At 44.0% G+C, this 18,555-nt stretch overlaps 1 protein-coding gene across 4 annotated transcripts in view; it reads right to left on the minus strand.

Annotated features, from left to right (window-relative positions):
• Positions 1-18,555, minus strand: part of ptprt (protein tyrosine phosphatase receptor type T) — a 196,900-nt gene that overhangs the window by 145,592 nt on the left and 32,753 nt on the right. For all 4 annotated transcript variants that reach the window (XM_066702093.1, XM_066702091.1, XM_066702092.1 and 1 more), the window contains exon 2: positions 10,020-10,145. In XM_066702093.1, the coding sequence (XP_066558190.1) occupies positions 10,020-10,145 (126 nt within the window). The remainder of the gene's footprint in view (positions 1-10,019; positions 10,146-18,555) is intronic.

Raw genomic sequence — 18,555 nt, forward strand, 5'->3', positions numbered from 1 at the left:
GTCTGAAGTTTGCCAATGAACATCTGAATGATTCAGAGGAGAACTGGGTGAAAGTGTTGTGGTCAGATGAGACCAAAATCGAGCTCTTTGGCATCAACTCAACTCGCCGTGTTTGGAGGAGGAGGAATGACCCCAAGAACACCATCCCCACCGTCAAACATGGAGGTGGAAACATTATGCTTTGGGGGTGTTTTTCTGCTAAGGGGACAGGACAACTGCACCACATCAAAGGGACGATGGACGGGGCCATGTACCGTCAAATCTTGGGTGAGAACCTCCTTCCCTCAGCCAGGGCATTGAAAATGGGTCGTGGATGGGTATTCCAGCATGACAATGACCCAAAACACACAGCCAAGGCAACAAAGGAGTGGCTCAAGAAGAAGCACATTAAGGTCCTGGAGTGGCCTAGCCAGTCTCCAGACCTTCATCCCATAGAAAATCTGTGGAGGGAGCTGAAGGTTCAAGTTGCCAAACGTCAGCCTCGAAACCTTAATGACTTGGAGAGGATCTGCAAAGAGGAGTGGGACAAAATCCCTCCTGAGATGTGTGCAAACCTGGTGGCCAACTACAAGAAACGTCTGACCTCTGTGATTGCCAACAAGGGTTTTGCCACCAAGTACTAAGTCGAAGGGGTCAAATACTTATTTCCTTCATTAACATGCAAATCAATGTATTTTTCTGGATTTTTTTGTTGTTATTCTGTCTCTCACTGTTAAAATACACCCACCATTAAAATTATAGACTGATCATTTCTTTGTCAGTGGGCAAACATACAAAATTAGCAGGGGATCAAATACTTTTTTCCCTCACTGTACATACAGTGCATATACACACAAATATAAAGATATGGCTCTATGGCAACTATGACTGATTTACTCCAAGCACACGGCCAATGAGAGTGATACACAGTCCGTACACAGACACGTATCATTTAATGTAAGTACTATACGAAATAATTAATGTCACTTAATATTGAAGAGAATGTTCCCAGAGAAGTGATAACTCACTCTCACTATAAAATGACTGTAATACTGTAATAAACCTTTATTCTGCTCACACACCTGTGATTGATGTGGCTTTGAATTAAACACTAGATTTAAAGCTCCAATTTCTTTCATGACAGATGGTAGCTGTTTTGTTCCCATATTGTCTCTTTATATCACCATCATAAAACATAATAAAATAAAATAAAATAAAATAAAAATAATGAAAGCGGGGAGTAATTGGGTTTTTAATGGCCTGGCGTATGCGTACATGCTTTAAGAGATGTCTGCTCACAGCCCGTTTAAAACGCCTGGCCTCCTGGAGATTCCTGAAGTCTCCCTTTCCCTCATTTACAGTCTGGCACCCCTCTGTGTGCGGCACTGAACACCTTCCAGGCAGGTACTAAACTGCTTCTGCTTAAATCAGAGCTTTACAAAACTGTGCGTTAAACATTACAAGACTGTCTCTGACACTCAGCGTTCTGCCGTTGCTACTACATCGTGTTTTGCTTGTTTGTTTATTGTTCTCCTTCCTTGTTTTTTGCCTTTGATATTCCAGCTGGATCCTGACATGGCCCGAGGGTAAAGCCCGGTCTTCACCGCACTATAATATCTGCCTTCCAAGTCGATGCTGATTGCTGATAATTGGGGTCTGGCTTTGTTCTGAGATGACAGCGTGGGTTCCCGAAATGGAAGTGAGCTATTTCAGCCTCTGTTGAGTTCCCGGTTCCTTACGCGGCAACACCTGTTTGCTGGAAGTCGTGTGCTTGTTATCTTATTCTGAGTAAACGCACACCGTTACAGTGTCTCTGTTACAGTGCACTCTGGCTGAAACAGTGTTATGGGAGATGGGGGGGCTTTTTTTTCCTTTATTTCTAAGTGACGTTTATTCCCGAAATGAAAACTAATGAAAGTGCAAAGACCCTGAGAGGCACCCAGTACCATGATGGAGAAAACTAATCCGCGATCATCGAGGATACTGATTGAGATGTATGGAAGTGATTGATGAGACTTTTGGAACTCCATTATTGAGGTCTGGATAGCTAGAGCTGGATTTTTTGTGATAAGCACTTTTTCTTTATTGGGTGGGGGGGTATAAGTGATGATTTCTGAGTTTAGTTTCTTTCCAGATCTAACCCAAGCAGTTTTGTGTCATTTTTGTTCCTGTAAAGCTGTAGAACAAAGCAAAAAAAACTATCCAAAGAATTCAAAATATCAACCAATCAGCACAACCCTGAGGCATTGTTTTGTGAAAAAAAAAAGAAAAAAAAAAAAAGGACAATGCTTTTCAAGGAAGCCAGATTCGAGAAGAAAGAAAACAACAAACAAACAAAATGGCAACAAAAGGATTGTTTTGCCCGACTAAAACCAGTACAAAGTCTATGGGAAAGGCTGGTTTACGATGATCTTGTGGATGAGTTAGTCATTTCTCCCTGGGGCTTGTAAGGTAAATATGTACAAAAGCAAAGCATGAACAAAGGACACAGTTCACATCCCCGTCTCCACACCGCAGAGCATTCAGGTGGAATTGTAATGCTGTTTGTGCAGATGATCCGGGGGTCCCTGGACAAATCACAACAACGCAGCAGCAGCGGAGTCTATATTTAATCAAATCGTATTTTGGGTCTAATCTGCAGGGTAACATAGCAGCGCCATCCTGGGCTGCCATACCCTGTGCTTGCTGGCCCCTTTAAGCTGGAAACAAACAACTGTCAGGACCGTGGGCTGTGGGGCCCATGAATTGAACATTGCCACAACCGGTAATAAGCATCACACACACACAAACACACAGCAAAAACGCATATGGAAGTTTAAAGTTTCTCAGGCAACAGGTGAGGGACAGAGGTGTGCAGGTGTTAAGTCCTGAACCGGTACAGCACAGTGAGACGCACATTGTTCCCCCCCTTTACTCTGCCAGGGATTGTGAGACACTTCTCATTCATATCCCCAGTGACAAAGCCTCCCTCTTCCCACTGTGCTGAAAGGGATATCATCGAAAACAGTCATTTTACTAAATAAGCTGAGAGTCATCCAGTTGTCACAATGCATTCATTTCAGAGCGGCCAAATTAATTCAGTCTACAAATTGTACTAAATTATTTTCGACTCCTGCCTGAAACATTCTGAGGGAAATATGTTTCTTTTTTTTATTAATAAAATGAAAAACACAGAGGCATCCCCCCACAGGCAGAAAGGTTTTTTTACATTGTTTTTTCAGTTTATTTTTGGCTGAGATACACATATCGAAAATGAAAAGTGGTGGCCTAAATGAGCTTCTTTCTATTCTTCCTCTCACAAAGGTCTTACTTTTATTCTCAGATAATTACAACCTGCTTTCTAATCTGCGGGAGTTAATCATGCAAGAATCAGGAATGGCGTTAATTGCATAAATTGTTCTGCTTTCAGGTTAAAAAAACAACAGCCTCAATTATGATATTTATTCATTTATTGTATTTATATATTTATTTATAAAGAAGAGAAGATTTTTTTCTTTGTCTTCTTCTTGTTGGGGGGGAGGGGGGGATTCTTCTCAATTGTTCTTAAAACCAAAAAAACAATGTCAGTGTATTGTATCTCGTTGCTGCCATGAAAAGGCACTTGGGAAGGTGATGTGAGCCACCGTGACAGACACAGGATTCAACCACTTGCAAAAATACAGTCAGCCTATTCAAATAAAAGACACTCAGTTCCCGAGTTGTATAGATCTGAAAGAGCTGCGGACAGTCTCCCGTGATTGACAGTCGAAAAGAGTGTGAGAGAGAGAGAGAGACAGAGGGAGAGACAGAGAGAGGGAGAGAGAGAGACACAGAGACGGAGACACCAATCGCAAGGCAGACTGGTCCGCTCAATGTTTTTTAACTGCCTTGTAACTGACAGGACCCCACGACAACAGGGTCTGGGTGTGCTTCTGTTCCTCGCTAATTTGGTACAGATTTGCTTCAACAGATGCCCGAGGTTAAAATCATATTGAACAAACTTGCTTCTGCCTGTTCTGTGCACCCCCCACCAAGTGCCTGCATGTCCAACAGCCAGGAGTAGACTAAACTGCCAACCACCCGGTGAAATCGGCAAAAGCACCGCAACCCAACAGCACAGCAGGGCACGGCCCGTGTTCGGCTCAGCACCCTGTGTAACCTCCGTGTCTCCAGTATAATAATGACTGACCTGCCAGTAAAATGAAAACAAATGGCAATACTAAAATCTAGTTAGAGAACTCCTTCGGTTATGAAGCATCCACTCAATCAAGCCGGATATTCAATTTTCCCTGTGACAGGTATGACAAGGCTGGCTAGCCGGGCTCAGTCTCATTAATACATGGATGTCATTTCTATAAACTCCTCAGTTTCTTTTTTATTTACTGAATGCCACTGCCACGGGCGGTAGGGTTCGTAACATTGCTGCCACTCCACACTGAGCCAAGCAGCTGTGTTTCTATCACAAATCTATGCTCTTACACCCTGTCTATACATATATATACACACACACACACACACAATTACGACCCATTTTCACATTCTTGTTTCTTTCTTCTTTTTATGTTCAGAGCTGGCACATTCATCAAGGCTTACGACATGTCTCACAGTATGAATCATCCTGACACGAGCGTCTCTCCACACTTCACATTCCAAGGTCAGGCTTCGATGGTGACCTACGTGCTATTATACATAACACAATGACACAATTTACCCTTAGATATTTAATTTTGGAAAAAAAAAAAAAAAAAGGAAATAAATTAAAAATACACTTTGCAGAAGAGCAATCTGTGCAGCCGAAGGAAAAGATAAACAGGCAGCAAAAACATTAAAGGAACAGAAATAAATAAATAAATACAAAAAATTAAAAAAACCACTTGCAAAGGCTGCAATGTAATCAGGCTTGAGCAGCTCTGCTCCCTCCGCATCTAGCCTTTCACCCCGCAATGTATCACTCTATCTCTTTTTTCAGGCACCTGGTTATTTATAGACAAGTTGCCTCAGTTTTAAATTCACACCTGAGAAAAATTATTCTTGTGTGCAGGGAGCTAACCAACTTTTAGTTCCCCTGCTGATAGGCTTGACTTGAGTTCACCTGTTTGGTTTGGGGTGGAGGGGTCCTTATTTTTTATTCTTGTGTGTCTAAAAACTGTGTGTGTGTTTGTGTATGTGTGTACGCGTGATGTTAGAATACTATCTGCAAACTGCTCACAACCTCACTGCAAAAGGTTATTTAAAATTATTCTGCTAGTTTAATATGCAATGTGATCCGCTTCCACGAATATATAAAATAGTCAAGTACAAACCAATAAGACCAGAGACAAAAGGTTTGGCCTAATGGAGGGTGGAGGGGGCGTGTAGACCCAGAGACCAGGAGTCAAGCAGTATGGGAAGTCTTTATACAGGCAATCACAGTGTGCTGCAATCACAGAGTGTAAGGCAATTTCACAACTTACTAACTAAACACCCCTGCACAAAGGGAAAGAGAGAGAAAGCAGGCTCAAAAGATTGTAATGCACCCCATACAGAGGGATACAATTGGGGTTTAAGGTGAGCATGCGAAGGTGCAATTCCAGTGCAGACAGGATGCTGGCTGCACTGCGGCTGCCTGAACCTGGGAACAATCTATCTCCTTCTTCCCGCGGTCAAGGATCACAGTTCCAGGGTAACTTTGATGGACGATGGGCACCAATACTGACCATGCTGCCAGGGCCACAGGGCTGTTTGGCACCTGGGACACTCGCTGGGCATGCTTTACCCTGTGTCCGTTCTCTTTCTCATGACTGCCTGAAGCTAAATGTTCACGACCTCGCTGGAGCCATTCTCTCTCCATGTGCCGCAGTGTTCCCTTCACAGGCATCCCAGGTGTATTTCTAAAGGACGAGCACGTGTGGGGCCGGGGGGGATTTGTAACCGGGCTGGAGCTCCAGGGGACAGTCACTAAGGAGACTGAGAAGAAGCAGATGGTTGCTTCATTTTTGTGTTGTTTTTTTGTGGTTGACGGTGCTTTTCTTTTCTTTTTTTTTTTTGCAAAACAAATTTGGCTGCTTTTTGTAACACTCACGTATTCCACCGGCCAAAAACACACCATCTAACTCCTGTAGAGGAGGGGTAGGACAGGAGGGTGAGCATCCTCCTTGCAGGGAAATCCCCAGAGCCATGCAGACAGACGGCACACAGCAAGGCGCTGAGGAGCTCATTCTCCAAAGACCTCTGGAGAGGAACAAACAGAGGGAATGTGCAAACAGGGCTGGCCACTCTGCTGCTGCAAGACAGACGCTCCCTCGCTGTGCCGCTCAACCCCCAGGTATCTTGTGCTGCGATGGTGTTCTCTGTCCTTTTGTGTCTCCAAATCCTCCCCGTCGCCCTGTCCTTCAGCATCCCCTGGAAGTTCCCCGAAGTCACGTTAAACATTTAAGAAAACGAACTGGAAGTCGAGGCTCGGAGGGATAGGGTGACAGGGAAACTGACGTCACATTGGCTCCTGATTTCCCTCCGGGCTGCCCAGCTCCTACTGGGAAAAGTGCAGGAATGATGGGGGTTTAAATGTAGCTGCTGTGCTGCCACTGCAGAGACACTCTCCTGTTTTTCTCCTCTCCTATTTTTTCCCCCACGTGTGCCAGGATACGTCTCTCAGTCATAGCAAGCAGCTTTTCAAAGGCGCCGGAGCTGGACTCAGGTTCTTCTGAAATCATGATTTCAACTGGAGCTGCTTGCATGTGCTCTTCAGATGTGTGTGTGAAGCTGCGGATGAGACGTGTTAACTCTTCTGTCTGCAGTGCTCTGCAGCTTGTACGAAGGGGGCCGGGTGCCGGGGCAGTGCAGTGGGGTCTCAAACCGATTTTGAATTCTGTGCCTGGAGGCCCACTGTTCTAGAAGGAGTTTCTCAAGGCATTCACACTTCAGGCCCCATACTGTCACTGTCTCTCTCTCTCTGTACTATTGTGGCATTTTCACTTGACATACCTGTACATGCTTTCCTTTTAAAACCCGCTGTTCCCCTGCTGTCTCGGGGACACCCGACGCAGCCTCCCATTTCTCAGTGTTGGTCCTTTTACATGTTCATCCACTTCAACGTGGCTATTAACCTCAATCCCTCACCCGATGCTGTTTCGGCTACCTCTCTGGTTCACTTGATGTAGCGAGATGTAATCCATCTTCGGTGTACATTCAAAAATGAAAAATTCAGCTACTTATTTGCCATTTTTCCGTCAAGGTCATTTTTTTTTATGAGTTTTATCAATCAAATATTTCATAGGAGCGCTGACATTTACTTAAACCCTACCAACGAGTGTCAAAGCAGAGATCCGCCTCATGGAAATTTAATTAAAGAGGCAGGATGAACCCTTGGTTATTAGTGACCCTGGCTCAGTATATTAAGTTATATAAAATATTTAGTACAGTGTGTTTCCAGCGAGTAAGACAGGGATGTGATGCAGTTCAAGGTAGCTCTCCCTTATCTCTGGGATGCAGTGGGCTGAACGACAAAGAGTGGAGCTATTTCTGGTCACTAATTTATACTGGATGTCTTCGAAGATTGAAAGGGCTTTTTCTCAATAATCTGCTACGAAAATAATAAAAAATAAATGAACAATCCCCTCAGATTTATTGCAAGCTGCAGGTTACCAGTGACCAGTCCCCATAAGCTGCGGAGCTCGTTGCCGTCAAGATTAAGTACGAGGCAAGTCTGTCAGATTACCTTTCGCCCTGCTGTACTTTGCTGCGGCGGCCCTCTGTGTGCACAGCTAGCTCCATGCTACCAGTTTCTGGAGGTATAGAAGTTGCTTCTGTTGTTATTTTCATTATTTATTGTGGTGTCCAGGCTTATAGACTTGCTTACTAAGTAGATTTTAACAGATTTCCAGGTCTGTGGCACAGAAACTGCCTGCTTAACACCGACTGTGCAGATACAGTCAATTGCAAAAAAAGACAAAACACAAAAACAGCAGGTGTCTGACTGCAATCTCCAGCAGTAGCCTCCCATCTCCCGCTCTCCCTCTTTTTGTGACACACAAAGTGACGATGCAATCAACTTCGCCGGCCACAAGAGCACTTATATCATCAAGATGAAGAAAAGGGTGGACAGGCCATTTAACCCCTTTACCCTCATCAAGCAATCGGAGGCTTTGCTGGCTAATGTGGCTCATTCCTGACAGCCTGTAATTCAGCGTCCAGTTTCAAATACACACAATCCTGAGAAGCGCAGCTGTGTGACGGCTCTCCACTGGTGTACGCAGATGTCTTTTCATAATGACATAAGAAACGTATAGGTGGAGAAGGATTAAGCACTCTGCGAATTTTTTCCTTGGGTTTGCAAGACAAACACAAAGAATTGAGTTGGAATTGCCTTGAATAAACACATCAGCCGAGTAACCGAATGAATCATAATATTTAGTTCAGAAATGGTGCCAAGCACTTCGGTGTTCAGAATGAGAACAAATATTAGCACACTGAATTATTTGTGAAACATGACTGCATTAAGCAAATCAGTATTTCAGCTACTGCTAAGTCCAAATTAATAGGCATAAAAAAGACCAAATATTAACCTTCAGTCATCACTTTCTAGCATTCATGAGCGCTGAAATGTCCTCCCATCTCCACATTCAAAACGCCTTCAACTTTCACCCACAAATTGAAGTGGAATCAGAAAAGTCGCTCATGCTAAGCTGCTGCTGCTGCAGCAGAAATGTTTCAGATGAAGCTCCTTCTTCTCAACTTTAAGATGGGAAGAAAGGCAAAGAGCATTAAACTGGAGGAATGGCTTTTAAAGCATCTTAGCTCCCTCGTTCCCGGACTCGCAGAGCAGTCAGCTGATGAATGACGGGAGGCAGGGGGATGTCAGACGCACTCCGTGTCTCGATTCTAATGCTGCTGTTTGGCTTCCAGATTTGTTCATCTCGTACGACCACACACTTTGCACACACACTGCACACACATGCACCTGACACACTGCGCACACACACAAACACACACACACACACGCAACTGACACACTGCGCACACACACACACACACACACACACCTGACACACTGCGCACACACACACACACCTGACACACTGCGCACACACGCACCTGACACACTGCGCGCACGTGCACACACACACACACACCTGATACACTGCACACACACATGCACCTGACACAGTCGGCTCACTGGAATTAGAAACACAGTCAGATGTTTTTTGTTTGTTTGTATTACTTTTGTTTATGTGTTTTATTCCTGAATATTCAAGGTTTATTATCTCTCCTTTGAGAGGACATTATCACCTCCAAATTGCCACCTGAGCTGCTGCCACTGTCCTCCCAATTCCCATTGAAACGTTGTGTTTACGCTGGTGCCCTTCTGATTTACCATCACAAAAGAGACATGCATTATTCAATGCTGTTTTTTAATAGACACTCCAAATAATCAGCCCTGCTTATCAGAGCTCTGACCTCACAGATCTCATTGCTGGATGAGAAAGATTGGGCGCCCCAATTTCCTTTGATAAGACAATTATGTCATGATTACATATAAATATGAAGGCAGATGGAGCAGCCTCCTGTTTGTTTGTTTGATTTCTGAATGGCCTGCTTATAATGCTTGAAAGATGTCTTTGATGTTTTAATCTGTGGTATGAAATCTGTGCCGTTCATTTAAAATTAGAAGACTCCCGTCATTGAGAAGGTCTGCTGTGCCTTCAGACACACCTGCTGGGACACGGGAGCCCCACAGGGAAAGAGAAGGACAGTGAAGGCCATGTCTCAGCCAGGACTATAACTATCCCACCTTCATAGTAGACTGGACTACAGGAATGACTGCATCCTCCCCAAAGACTGAGGAGCACACACAACACAACACAACACAAGACACAGACACACACTCCAATCGGCCTGCTGGCAGGGACTATATCAGAATGATGATGATTGACACGTGTGAATGATGAGGACGGCTGAGGTTTATGCATAAGAATGTGGAAAGTCTGCAAACAAGTGGAAGTCATTGTGAAAGCCAATAACTTAATGATCTGACAATCCCATGCAGTCTGTGTGGATTAGGTGCAGGTCTGTGAGTAGCGTACCTGTGGGGAGGGCAGCGTCCAGCGTGGGCTTCTCCCAGGTGTTGACTTGCTCCCACGCGAAGCCATTGGTCCCCAGAGCCACGCTGTACCCACAGCTGCTGTACTGCTCCTCAAATGAGCAGCTGCCTGCAGGGAAGAGAGCAGGGTTGCATGTGTCAACATGATTATGCCATAAAATCACATCATTATTTTATCTGTGCTAAATAATGATTTTCCACCACATTAGGCTTAATGTATGCCACAGGCAACAGATTAAGGGGTTGGGGGGGTCTTTTTTTTTTTTTATGCATTACTTGTAATGCGAAGATTTAATTGTGAAGATGCGTTTCTGAGCCCCAAGTCCTCCTCACTCTGGCCTCAGCATGCTGTTGTTCAAGGCAGGATGCTGATGACGGTGTGGGTGTCTTACGCTAGAACGTTATTTTTCTCGGATCATTTCTTATTTAAACAAACACAAAATCAGAACCAACACGTCTATAATGTCTCCATCCTGTTGCCTTCCGTTTCATTACGGCATTGGCTCTGAGTGTGTGCAGCACAGTGCTATTTTTACAATGAAGTTGCAGTTTCTCTTCCTCTGGCACAGCATGTAACACAATCCACATGCTCAAGGTTATGTTTCTTTTCTAGATTTATTTCAAAGCACATGAAACAAAATGCAAGAATTCTCATTGTATCCGAGCTCTTTTTATTTTCTTTTTCAAAGTTTGCAAGATAATTGCCTTCAACTTGATTACATTTGTTAAAATGCTCAACCCGAAGACAGACGGTACGCTGTGCTAGCTAATTGCCTGGCTCTGTTCAGGCAATGCAGCAGAGAGAGGGTCTGGACAGTGGTTGCCTGCTTCCTCCAGATTATTTTCGGGGGTCATTTTCAGGACAGACTGACATCTGGTGCATCAGAAATGTCAAGGGGTTGTTGCTACCTGATCAAATTTTCTTTCAAAAGGCAATCCTTTGGGCAGCACCCCTCTTCTCCCAGGCAAACCACTCACTCACTCACTCTCTCTCTAAACTCCCCTTCCAAGCATAAAAGGTCATTCAAACCCATTTCAGACGATGACTTCTCAATCAGGGGGATTAATCTAACAAAGAGACAGGTCATTAAAACTGCATCTTTCTAGTTCCTACTCAGAAGAGCCCTCAGTCCTCTGCTGTCAATAATTACAGCATCCATCTTGAGTTCATCTGATCTTTAAAGTCAAAATCGCCTTAGAAACAACACCTGGTTCCCTGACAGGGCACTAATGCAGCAGCTGACTGGCCTGTACAGTTTCCCAAGCGGTCACAGCTGTGGACCGAGACATTAGTTCAAATACGACCTCATGCCGTTAGGCTAAACAGATTTAATTTTAGCGTTACTCTCGGGTCTGTTTTGCTTGCATTCTGGTAATGCATTTCATAAATAAAAACAGGCAAAAGCCCTTCATCTTCACTAATTAATGCTGGCTACAAATGTGATTCATTATTGATCAGACGCCTGCAGTAAGCAAGCACTGTTTTTTTTTTTTTTAATCAGGAAAGGCATACACCAACAGGAAACAAATTCTGCAGTCGCAACAGTTCAGAAAACCCTTCCCATCAATGTTACAAAGGCCTGGGCTGACACCACACGGAAATAATAACACATACGCAAAAAATTTAAAAGAAAAAGTCCAGAAAGTTTTAACCTCCATATTGCCAATGTATTGTATTGCCATACATGCCAATACAGTCACACATGCTCTCCGTCCAGTGAGGATGCCTCTATATCCGAGAGTCGTGACCCAAAACCTCTACAGACTGCGGGGCCCATGTATAAGATTCCCCTCTATATCAGCCCAGGTCCTGCACACGAAGGAGAGCCGCAGCGCTAATGCTAACTGACGGGGCCCGCTCTTTCTATGGCAATTTCCGCAAGCTAATTAGAAAGGAGAAAGAGCACGATTTGGAGCTAAACGGTTAAAGCAGATGTTTGCGCTTCATTTACAGTGTTAGTTACGTGATATTAAATTTACTGTCATGTTTTAAAATGTAGTTAATACAATTACTTAGCATATGTCTGTCTTCTGCCTTTTGTGACATTTTGTGTGAGCAGGCAGTCAAATTTCAAGTCGGGGACCTAAATCTATTATATCCACTTCAGCAAGCAGACATAAAAGCGGAAATGGCTTTCATTAAAATGCCAGCTAATGGGAATTTAGTGTGTATATATCACACACACATATACAGACACACTTTTTTCATGTAAAGACATGTGTAAGCTTTACTCACAATAAAGAAACAAGTATTCAATACAAAAATACATGTAATGTACTATTTTTCTTCCTTAACAGAACAAGCCGGACTGCCTCCCAGGAGGTGTTCAGGAACTGTTCTAGTTGCTGCTGAACAGGCCCGTGAATGTGTGCCTGTCAGCCGTGTGCAGACTGGAGCACGGTGAGCACAACCAGATTGGACAAGACTGGAAACATGGGGCTGAGGTATTGTGTGGAAGACACGGGCACTGCACTTCAGTTAAAAACCAGCTTGCAGAGTCACTTTAAATTAAGCCACGGAAGCCTGCAACAGACTGACAATGGCACAGTCACCTCGAACTCATTCGCAGCTCATTCAGTGTAGCAGCTCCCTCAGCCCCTACTCGGTCTGCCTTTCCCTCTTCAATTACAACTCTTAACCTTGCCAGGAGAAGCCACAGAAACTATTGTTTTAGTCCATCTGTCACCACGGATCATTTTTGCTGCGCATGTTTTTTGTCCTGGGCTCCCAATGGGACGGAAGACATTTGGTATGCGCCCTTCTCCAGGTGAAAGGGGCGATGTGTCCTCGGTCACATCATGCCCATCCACCCACCTCCAGTGGAAAGCCTGGAGAAATCTCACCGCAGAAAGCAAAACTCAAGGGACATGTGGGTTACTGAAAAATACCTGAACCAGTGGTCACATGTCATAGGGTAGAGTGTGAAGGATTTAGTTTTTTTTTTATTGTGAGTGCCTAATAAGAGGAACTTTGATTGTGATTTAGGTTAGGTGTCTTCAGTTATGTATGGATAAGTTGAGCACTGCGCTTCTTTATGCCTCTACACGTGTCAGAGAGAGAGAGAGGCGAAGTGTGTTTCAGGAAGAGAGGCTACACTGCTCTGCTCCCTACGAGTGACGTATCAGCAGGAGAGTTCAGGCAGTGAGTTGGGATCAGCTAGTTATACATTCTCAGAACATTGAATCTAAAAATGAGTTGTTGTTTTTTCCCCCCTTCCCATTTGATTTTGACAGAAGTTATTGGTTCCAGAAAGGGTACTCTTAATCCACTCACAACTAGAATTTCATAACACTGGGGATGCAGCCGAATACTACAGACAAATACATTGAGGAAACAGTGTATTGCATTCAGTACCACGGAGGACGTCAGTCAATCAAAATGTGACAGGCACAGCTTATGGCTATATTCCAGGCCCCTTTGGGAGTGCTTTGGATTCATTCTTTTCTTCTCTTTTTTCTTTTTGGATTTAATCACACAACATATCCTTCATGGCAATTTATTGAAAGCTGTACAAAGGTCAAGTGAGTTCCATTTATCAGAGAAGTGGATTGTAATAATAGATGGGGAAAAAAGTGTCTTCCGCACTGAGACTACAGCCTGCTGACACACAGAAAGGAAAAGATTGAAAGAAAGAAAGACAAAGGAAAAAAAATACCTCAAGCTTCCTGAAAAAATATGAAAATAAACCCTGCAGGAAAAAGGTTGTTCTGTGTCTGTGTTTCTGAGCCTGCCTGTCCTGGCAGTGTATTTCTGGTGACTCCTGCCCTTCTCAGAGATGTGTTTTTATGAGCCGAGGCAGCGGGCCCTGGTGATGGCCAGGGACCCGAGCCCACGGCAGCGACCGGCAGGCCTGTCAAACACGTCCTGTTCAGTCCGACTGCGTGGGCAACAATAGCCCCTTCCAGCTCTGCCTGGTTACGGGCGATGAATGACCAAACACACATCACTCCATTTCATCACTAATAAAAATCATTAGGAGCTCTAAAGTGCACATCCTGCAGTTTGTTTTCCGCTCTCTTTCAAAAGAATAATTATATAAATAAACAAAAATGATTACACTGGAAAAACGGCCTCACCGGCAGTAAAGAAAAGTACAGTACGCAGCTATAAATGGCTGTTTCATGCCGTTTCGACAGGTTATGCATAAAGGGCGATCCTCAGAGAGTATCATGAAAGCAGACAGTCTCTACAGCGTGTTTGCCCGAGGCACAGTTCTCACCAAAGAAGCTGATTATCAGCAACAATGTACACATTTTCTTCTTTTTTTTATTTAAAAATGGAAATCTAAAAACTTTTTAAGTAGGGCTCATATATATATATATATCGCAGAAAATGTAGCACATAACCTAGCAGAGATATTATTACACTTTTGTTTCCTTTGTGCGCATTATCTTTAAGTGTAGGTGTTTAGAAGCAACAGCCTTTTGTTCTTTGCATGCGTCTCATATCCAAATCAGATGGAGGAGGAAGACAATAAAGTGAAAAACAAAACAAAAAGCCCATGTAATAAATCAGCTCCTGCATTGATTCTGTTTCCTCAGCCTGCAAAATTCATCTAAGCTCTCTATTTGTCACGTTGCCAACGAGAGGTACTAATCCCTACCACGCTGCAGAGATTCATTCTTGCCCTTGCAATTAACCAGCTCAGCCTGTCAGGACTCTGCTATCAATCTCTGTCTCTATGTATTTGGTCTGCTGCTTAAAAATAACTCTGTTATCCCCTGCGCTGCGCTTGAAGACCAGACGCAGTGGCAGCAAGGAGATGTTAAACATTCACTTAACTGAATAAAGCCAAGGGGGCAAAGGTTGACAAGGGCCGAGAGGGAACGATGCAAGACTGGCAATCAGCTTCCCTGGCTGTGACCTAAAGAGCCTGCTCCCCGAGCCTGCTCCTGCTGCCGGGGCAGATTGCTGAAGACTGCAAATTCTCCCCCGAAATAGCAGAGCTTGTTTATTCACAGTGTTTATTTGTTTATTTAAGTCCGGTCCTGATGCCAGAGCGGTCAGTTTTAATCACATCAGGCAGCACGTTGCGATGTGTTACTGTAGTGCGCTGTGGCGTGTTACTGTTGTGCGTTGTGCTATGTTACTCTAATGCTGTGCGTCAACTTTCCAACGTGTTTCCTTCCTACCAGGTTCTGAATTATTCAAATACCAGATCACTCACAGACACAGCTCAATTATTAAGGAGCTGGCGGTAATCAAGTCCTGTATGAGAGTGGATTGACAGGACAGGACGATAAAGTTCCTAATCTCTAGACCACCACCCCCCCGCCCTTCTTCTGCACTCTGGAATTACAGCGCCCAGTCACTGACCTCTCATGAGAAATAAAAACAACAACAATAATAAGATGTCAACTCATACGCTTGGGGCGAGAATGACCGTTTTACCTCGACAACAACAAATCACAAACCAGACACTAGACAGTCAGTTGGAGATTTGGATGTTTGCCCTGGTCATTGACAACCTCCCCTCACACACACACTACTCAATGCATTCTGCGAATAAATTTGCCAGTTAAACCTATTCTGAAGTTCATTCCCAGAATGCAGTCCAGAAGGCCCAAACAGCAGTACGGTTATGGTTCTATTACGGTAACTCAGCACCCGTGTACCACTTCACATAACTACCAGTATTCATAGTTTTTATTCAGCAACTTGCACACAGTTATGAGTAGAGGAATAGGATGTGTGTAGGCTGTGCTGTGGAAGAATGGCCAGATTTGTTTGGCTTTTGCTTCATGCTTAGAATTAATGACTTCACATCCTGACTTGTCTGTTTTTAAAAGAAGAAAGTTTACAAACAAGGAGGCCATTTGAACCATCATGCTCGTTTGGTGTCCATTAATTAACTAAGTGATCCAAGGATACAATTCAGTCTATTCTTAGATGTTCCAAAATGTTCAGCTTCATCCACATTGCTGGGGAGTTTGTTCAGATTGTGACGCCTCTCTGTGTGAAGAAGTGTCTCCTGTTTTCTGTCTTAAATGCTTTGAAGCCCAATTTTCATTTGTGTCCCCGGGATCGTGTGTCCCTGCTGATCTGGAAAAGCTACTTTGATGTGGTCGATGCCTTTCATGATTTTGAAGACCTGAATCAAGTCCCCACGTAGTCTCCTCTGTTCCAGGGTGAAAAGGTTCAGTTCCTCAGTCTCTCAGTAGGACATTCCCTTCAGACCTGGAATAAGTCTGGTTGCTCTCCTCTGAACTGCCTCTAGAGCAGCGATATCTTTCTTGAAGTGTGGAGCCCAGAACTGTACACAGTATCCAGATGAGCTCTAACTAGTGCATTGTACAGTCTGAACATCACTGCCCTTGTTCTCAATTCTACACTTTTGACAATATACCCTAACATCCTGTTTGCCTTTTTTATTGCTTCCCCACATTGTTTGGATGGAGAAAGTGAGGAGTCCACATAGACTCCTAGGTCTTTCTCATGCGTTACTTCATCTAGTTCTATTCCTCCCATAGTGTAATTATACTGGACATTTTTGTTACCTGCATGTATTACCTTGCACTTGTCCACATTGAATTTCATCTGCCAGGTGTCGGCCCACAACTGAATATTATCTAAGTCCCTTTGAATAGCCTGTGCTGCAGAGATTGTATCTGCTGAGCCACCTATTTTAGTATCATCTGCAAATTTGACAAGTTTGCTAACTATCCCAGAGTCCAGATCATGAATATAGATTAGAAAAAGCACAGGCCCTAGTACTGATCCCTGTGGAACTCCACTAACAACCTCACTCCAGTTAGAAGCGACTCCTCTAATCGACACCAGTCTTTGGTGTGGAACCTTATCAAAAGCTATCATATCATGATCTACACATGATCTTTCACATGATCTACAGCTGCAGTTGCATGTTCAAAAAATTCTAATAAATCAGTAAGACACGATCTGCCTCGTCTAAACCCATGTTGACTATCTCCAAGAATATGGTTTTCATTAAGATGCTCCTCTATTTTCTGTCTAATCATTTTCTACAACATTTTACAAGTAATGCAGGTGAGACTGATTGGTCTGTAATTTCCTGGCTTTTTTTTACAAAATGAGACTTTGTAGCAGGAACAAACTAGGAACCAATTCACACAGACCAAAGCTTTCAAATCTGTATAAATAAATCTGGTGCTGGGAAAAAACAACAACAACAAAAAAACACCAGCCCAAGAGATTACACATGTTGGCACAAAAGCAGTGAAGTCTTTGTTGTGCATCCCAGCCAGCTCCTCCCAAGGTTACAGCAGCTTATTGTGTGAAGGATACCAGACTCCTGCCATTGTGACTGCTCTCCTCCAGTGTCTCAGCCATCAGCCACTGCTGCCCCTTTCCACCACAGCCCCCGGCCCAGAGCTTCCTGATCCTGCCTCACTGTGTAACCCCTGGCTACGGCTTCGGAAAGATGATCCATTTATGCAAAATCCTTTATTTAAACAGTAAAGCATTTCAAAATATAGCTTTCATTTCCATGTTAGCTATGCAGCGACTTTAGTGAATCCACTCACAGATGCAGTGCTGAAGCAGCAGGAATGGGAAGGCGCTGGGTTTCTGCGCACACCCTGTTACCCCTCGGAGCTCTCCACTCTCACCATTACACAGCTTCTGCGTGTGCCTCCTGATCTGCCTCAGGGCAATTTAACTCGCTCTGTGGATGAATGCAATAAAGTGTTCAAATATACATTAAAAGAAAATCTTTTTTTTTATTATTATTTAAAAAAAAAAAATCTGACAGCACATTTCTGAGGCTTTAACTTCGCTCTTTTGAACTGCATAATAATAGCCACTTGCCGGGTTGCAATTGAGCCGACTCCGGAGTCACGGCAAAGCTTTGAAATGGGATTTCAGGCCTGTCTGACTAGACATGCTTCAGGATTCCCACTCAGCGACAGAACACAGGCAACTCTGGCAGCTTACGGATTTACAGAGACAATTTCCAAAAGTGAGTCTCATTGCTATTCAGCGAGATCCGTCTTGTCTCTCTGTGGAGCCCTGCCGTATGAAAATGGGCAGTCTTGACACAGAGTTAATGCCACTGACGCAAAACAGAGAGCACGAAAACACACACACTAACGTCCCTCTCTTTCAAACTTGCATCCTGCAAGGCCTGATGCACACAGTGGCCACACTAAGGGCGCTGAAGCCCAGTGACATTTATATATTTATATATGAAATAAAAATCTGACGTTTCCTCTCTCCTAAGACACTCAGCTCAGACTGTGCATCCTCCTTACACCCAGCTGATACACCCTTCTCTCCTGCAGGAGTCTCACTCTCTGTCAGGCATGGTGAGCTGAGACGCACACCTCTTCCTTCACCTGCTGGGGGATGCAATCCCAGTAGATCATAAAGCCTGCCATCAGCCAACGCATTGCTTAATGCAGCCGTCAGCCACTATGGACACAGATGCTAACTCAAACAGTCACACGTGTTAGTCAAACACATATCACAATTTGCGAAACAGTGCAAACTGTATAGCAAGCACACAAGTGTGTATTGACCCAAATAATTGCATACTGCCATC

This window comes from Amia ocellicauda, chromosome 4 (assembly GCF_036373705.1).
Source record: "Amia ocellicauda isolate fAmiCal2 chromosome 4, fAmiCal2.hap1, whole genome shotgun sequence".
Classification (NCBI taxonomy): Eukaryota; Metazoa; Chordata; class Actinopteri; order Amiiformes; family Amiidae; genus Amia; species Amia ocellicauda.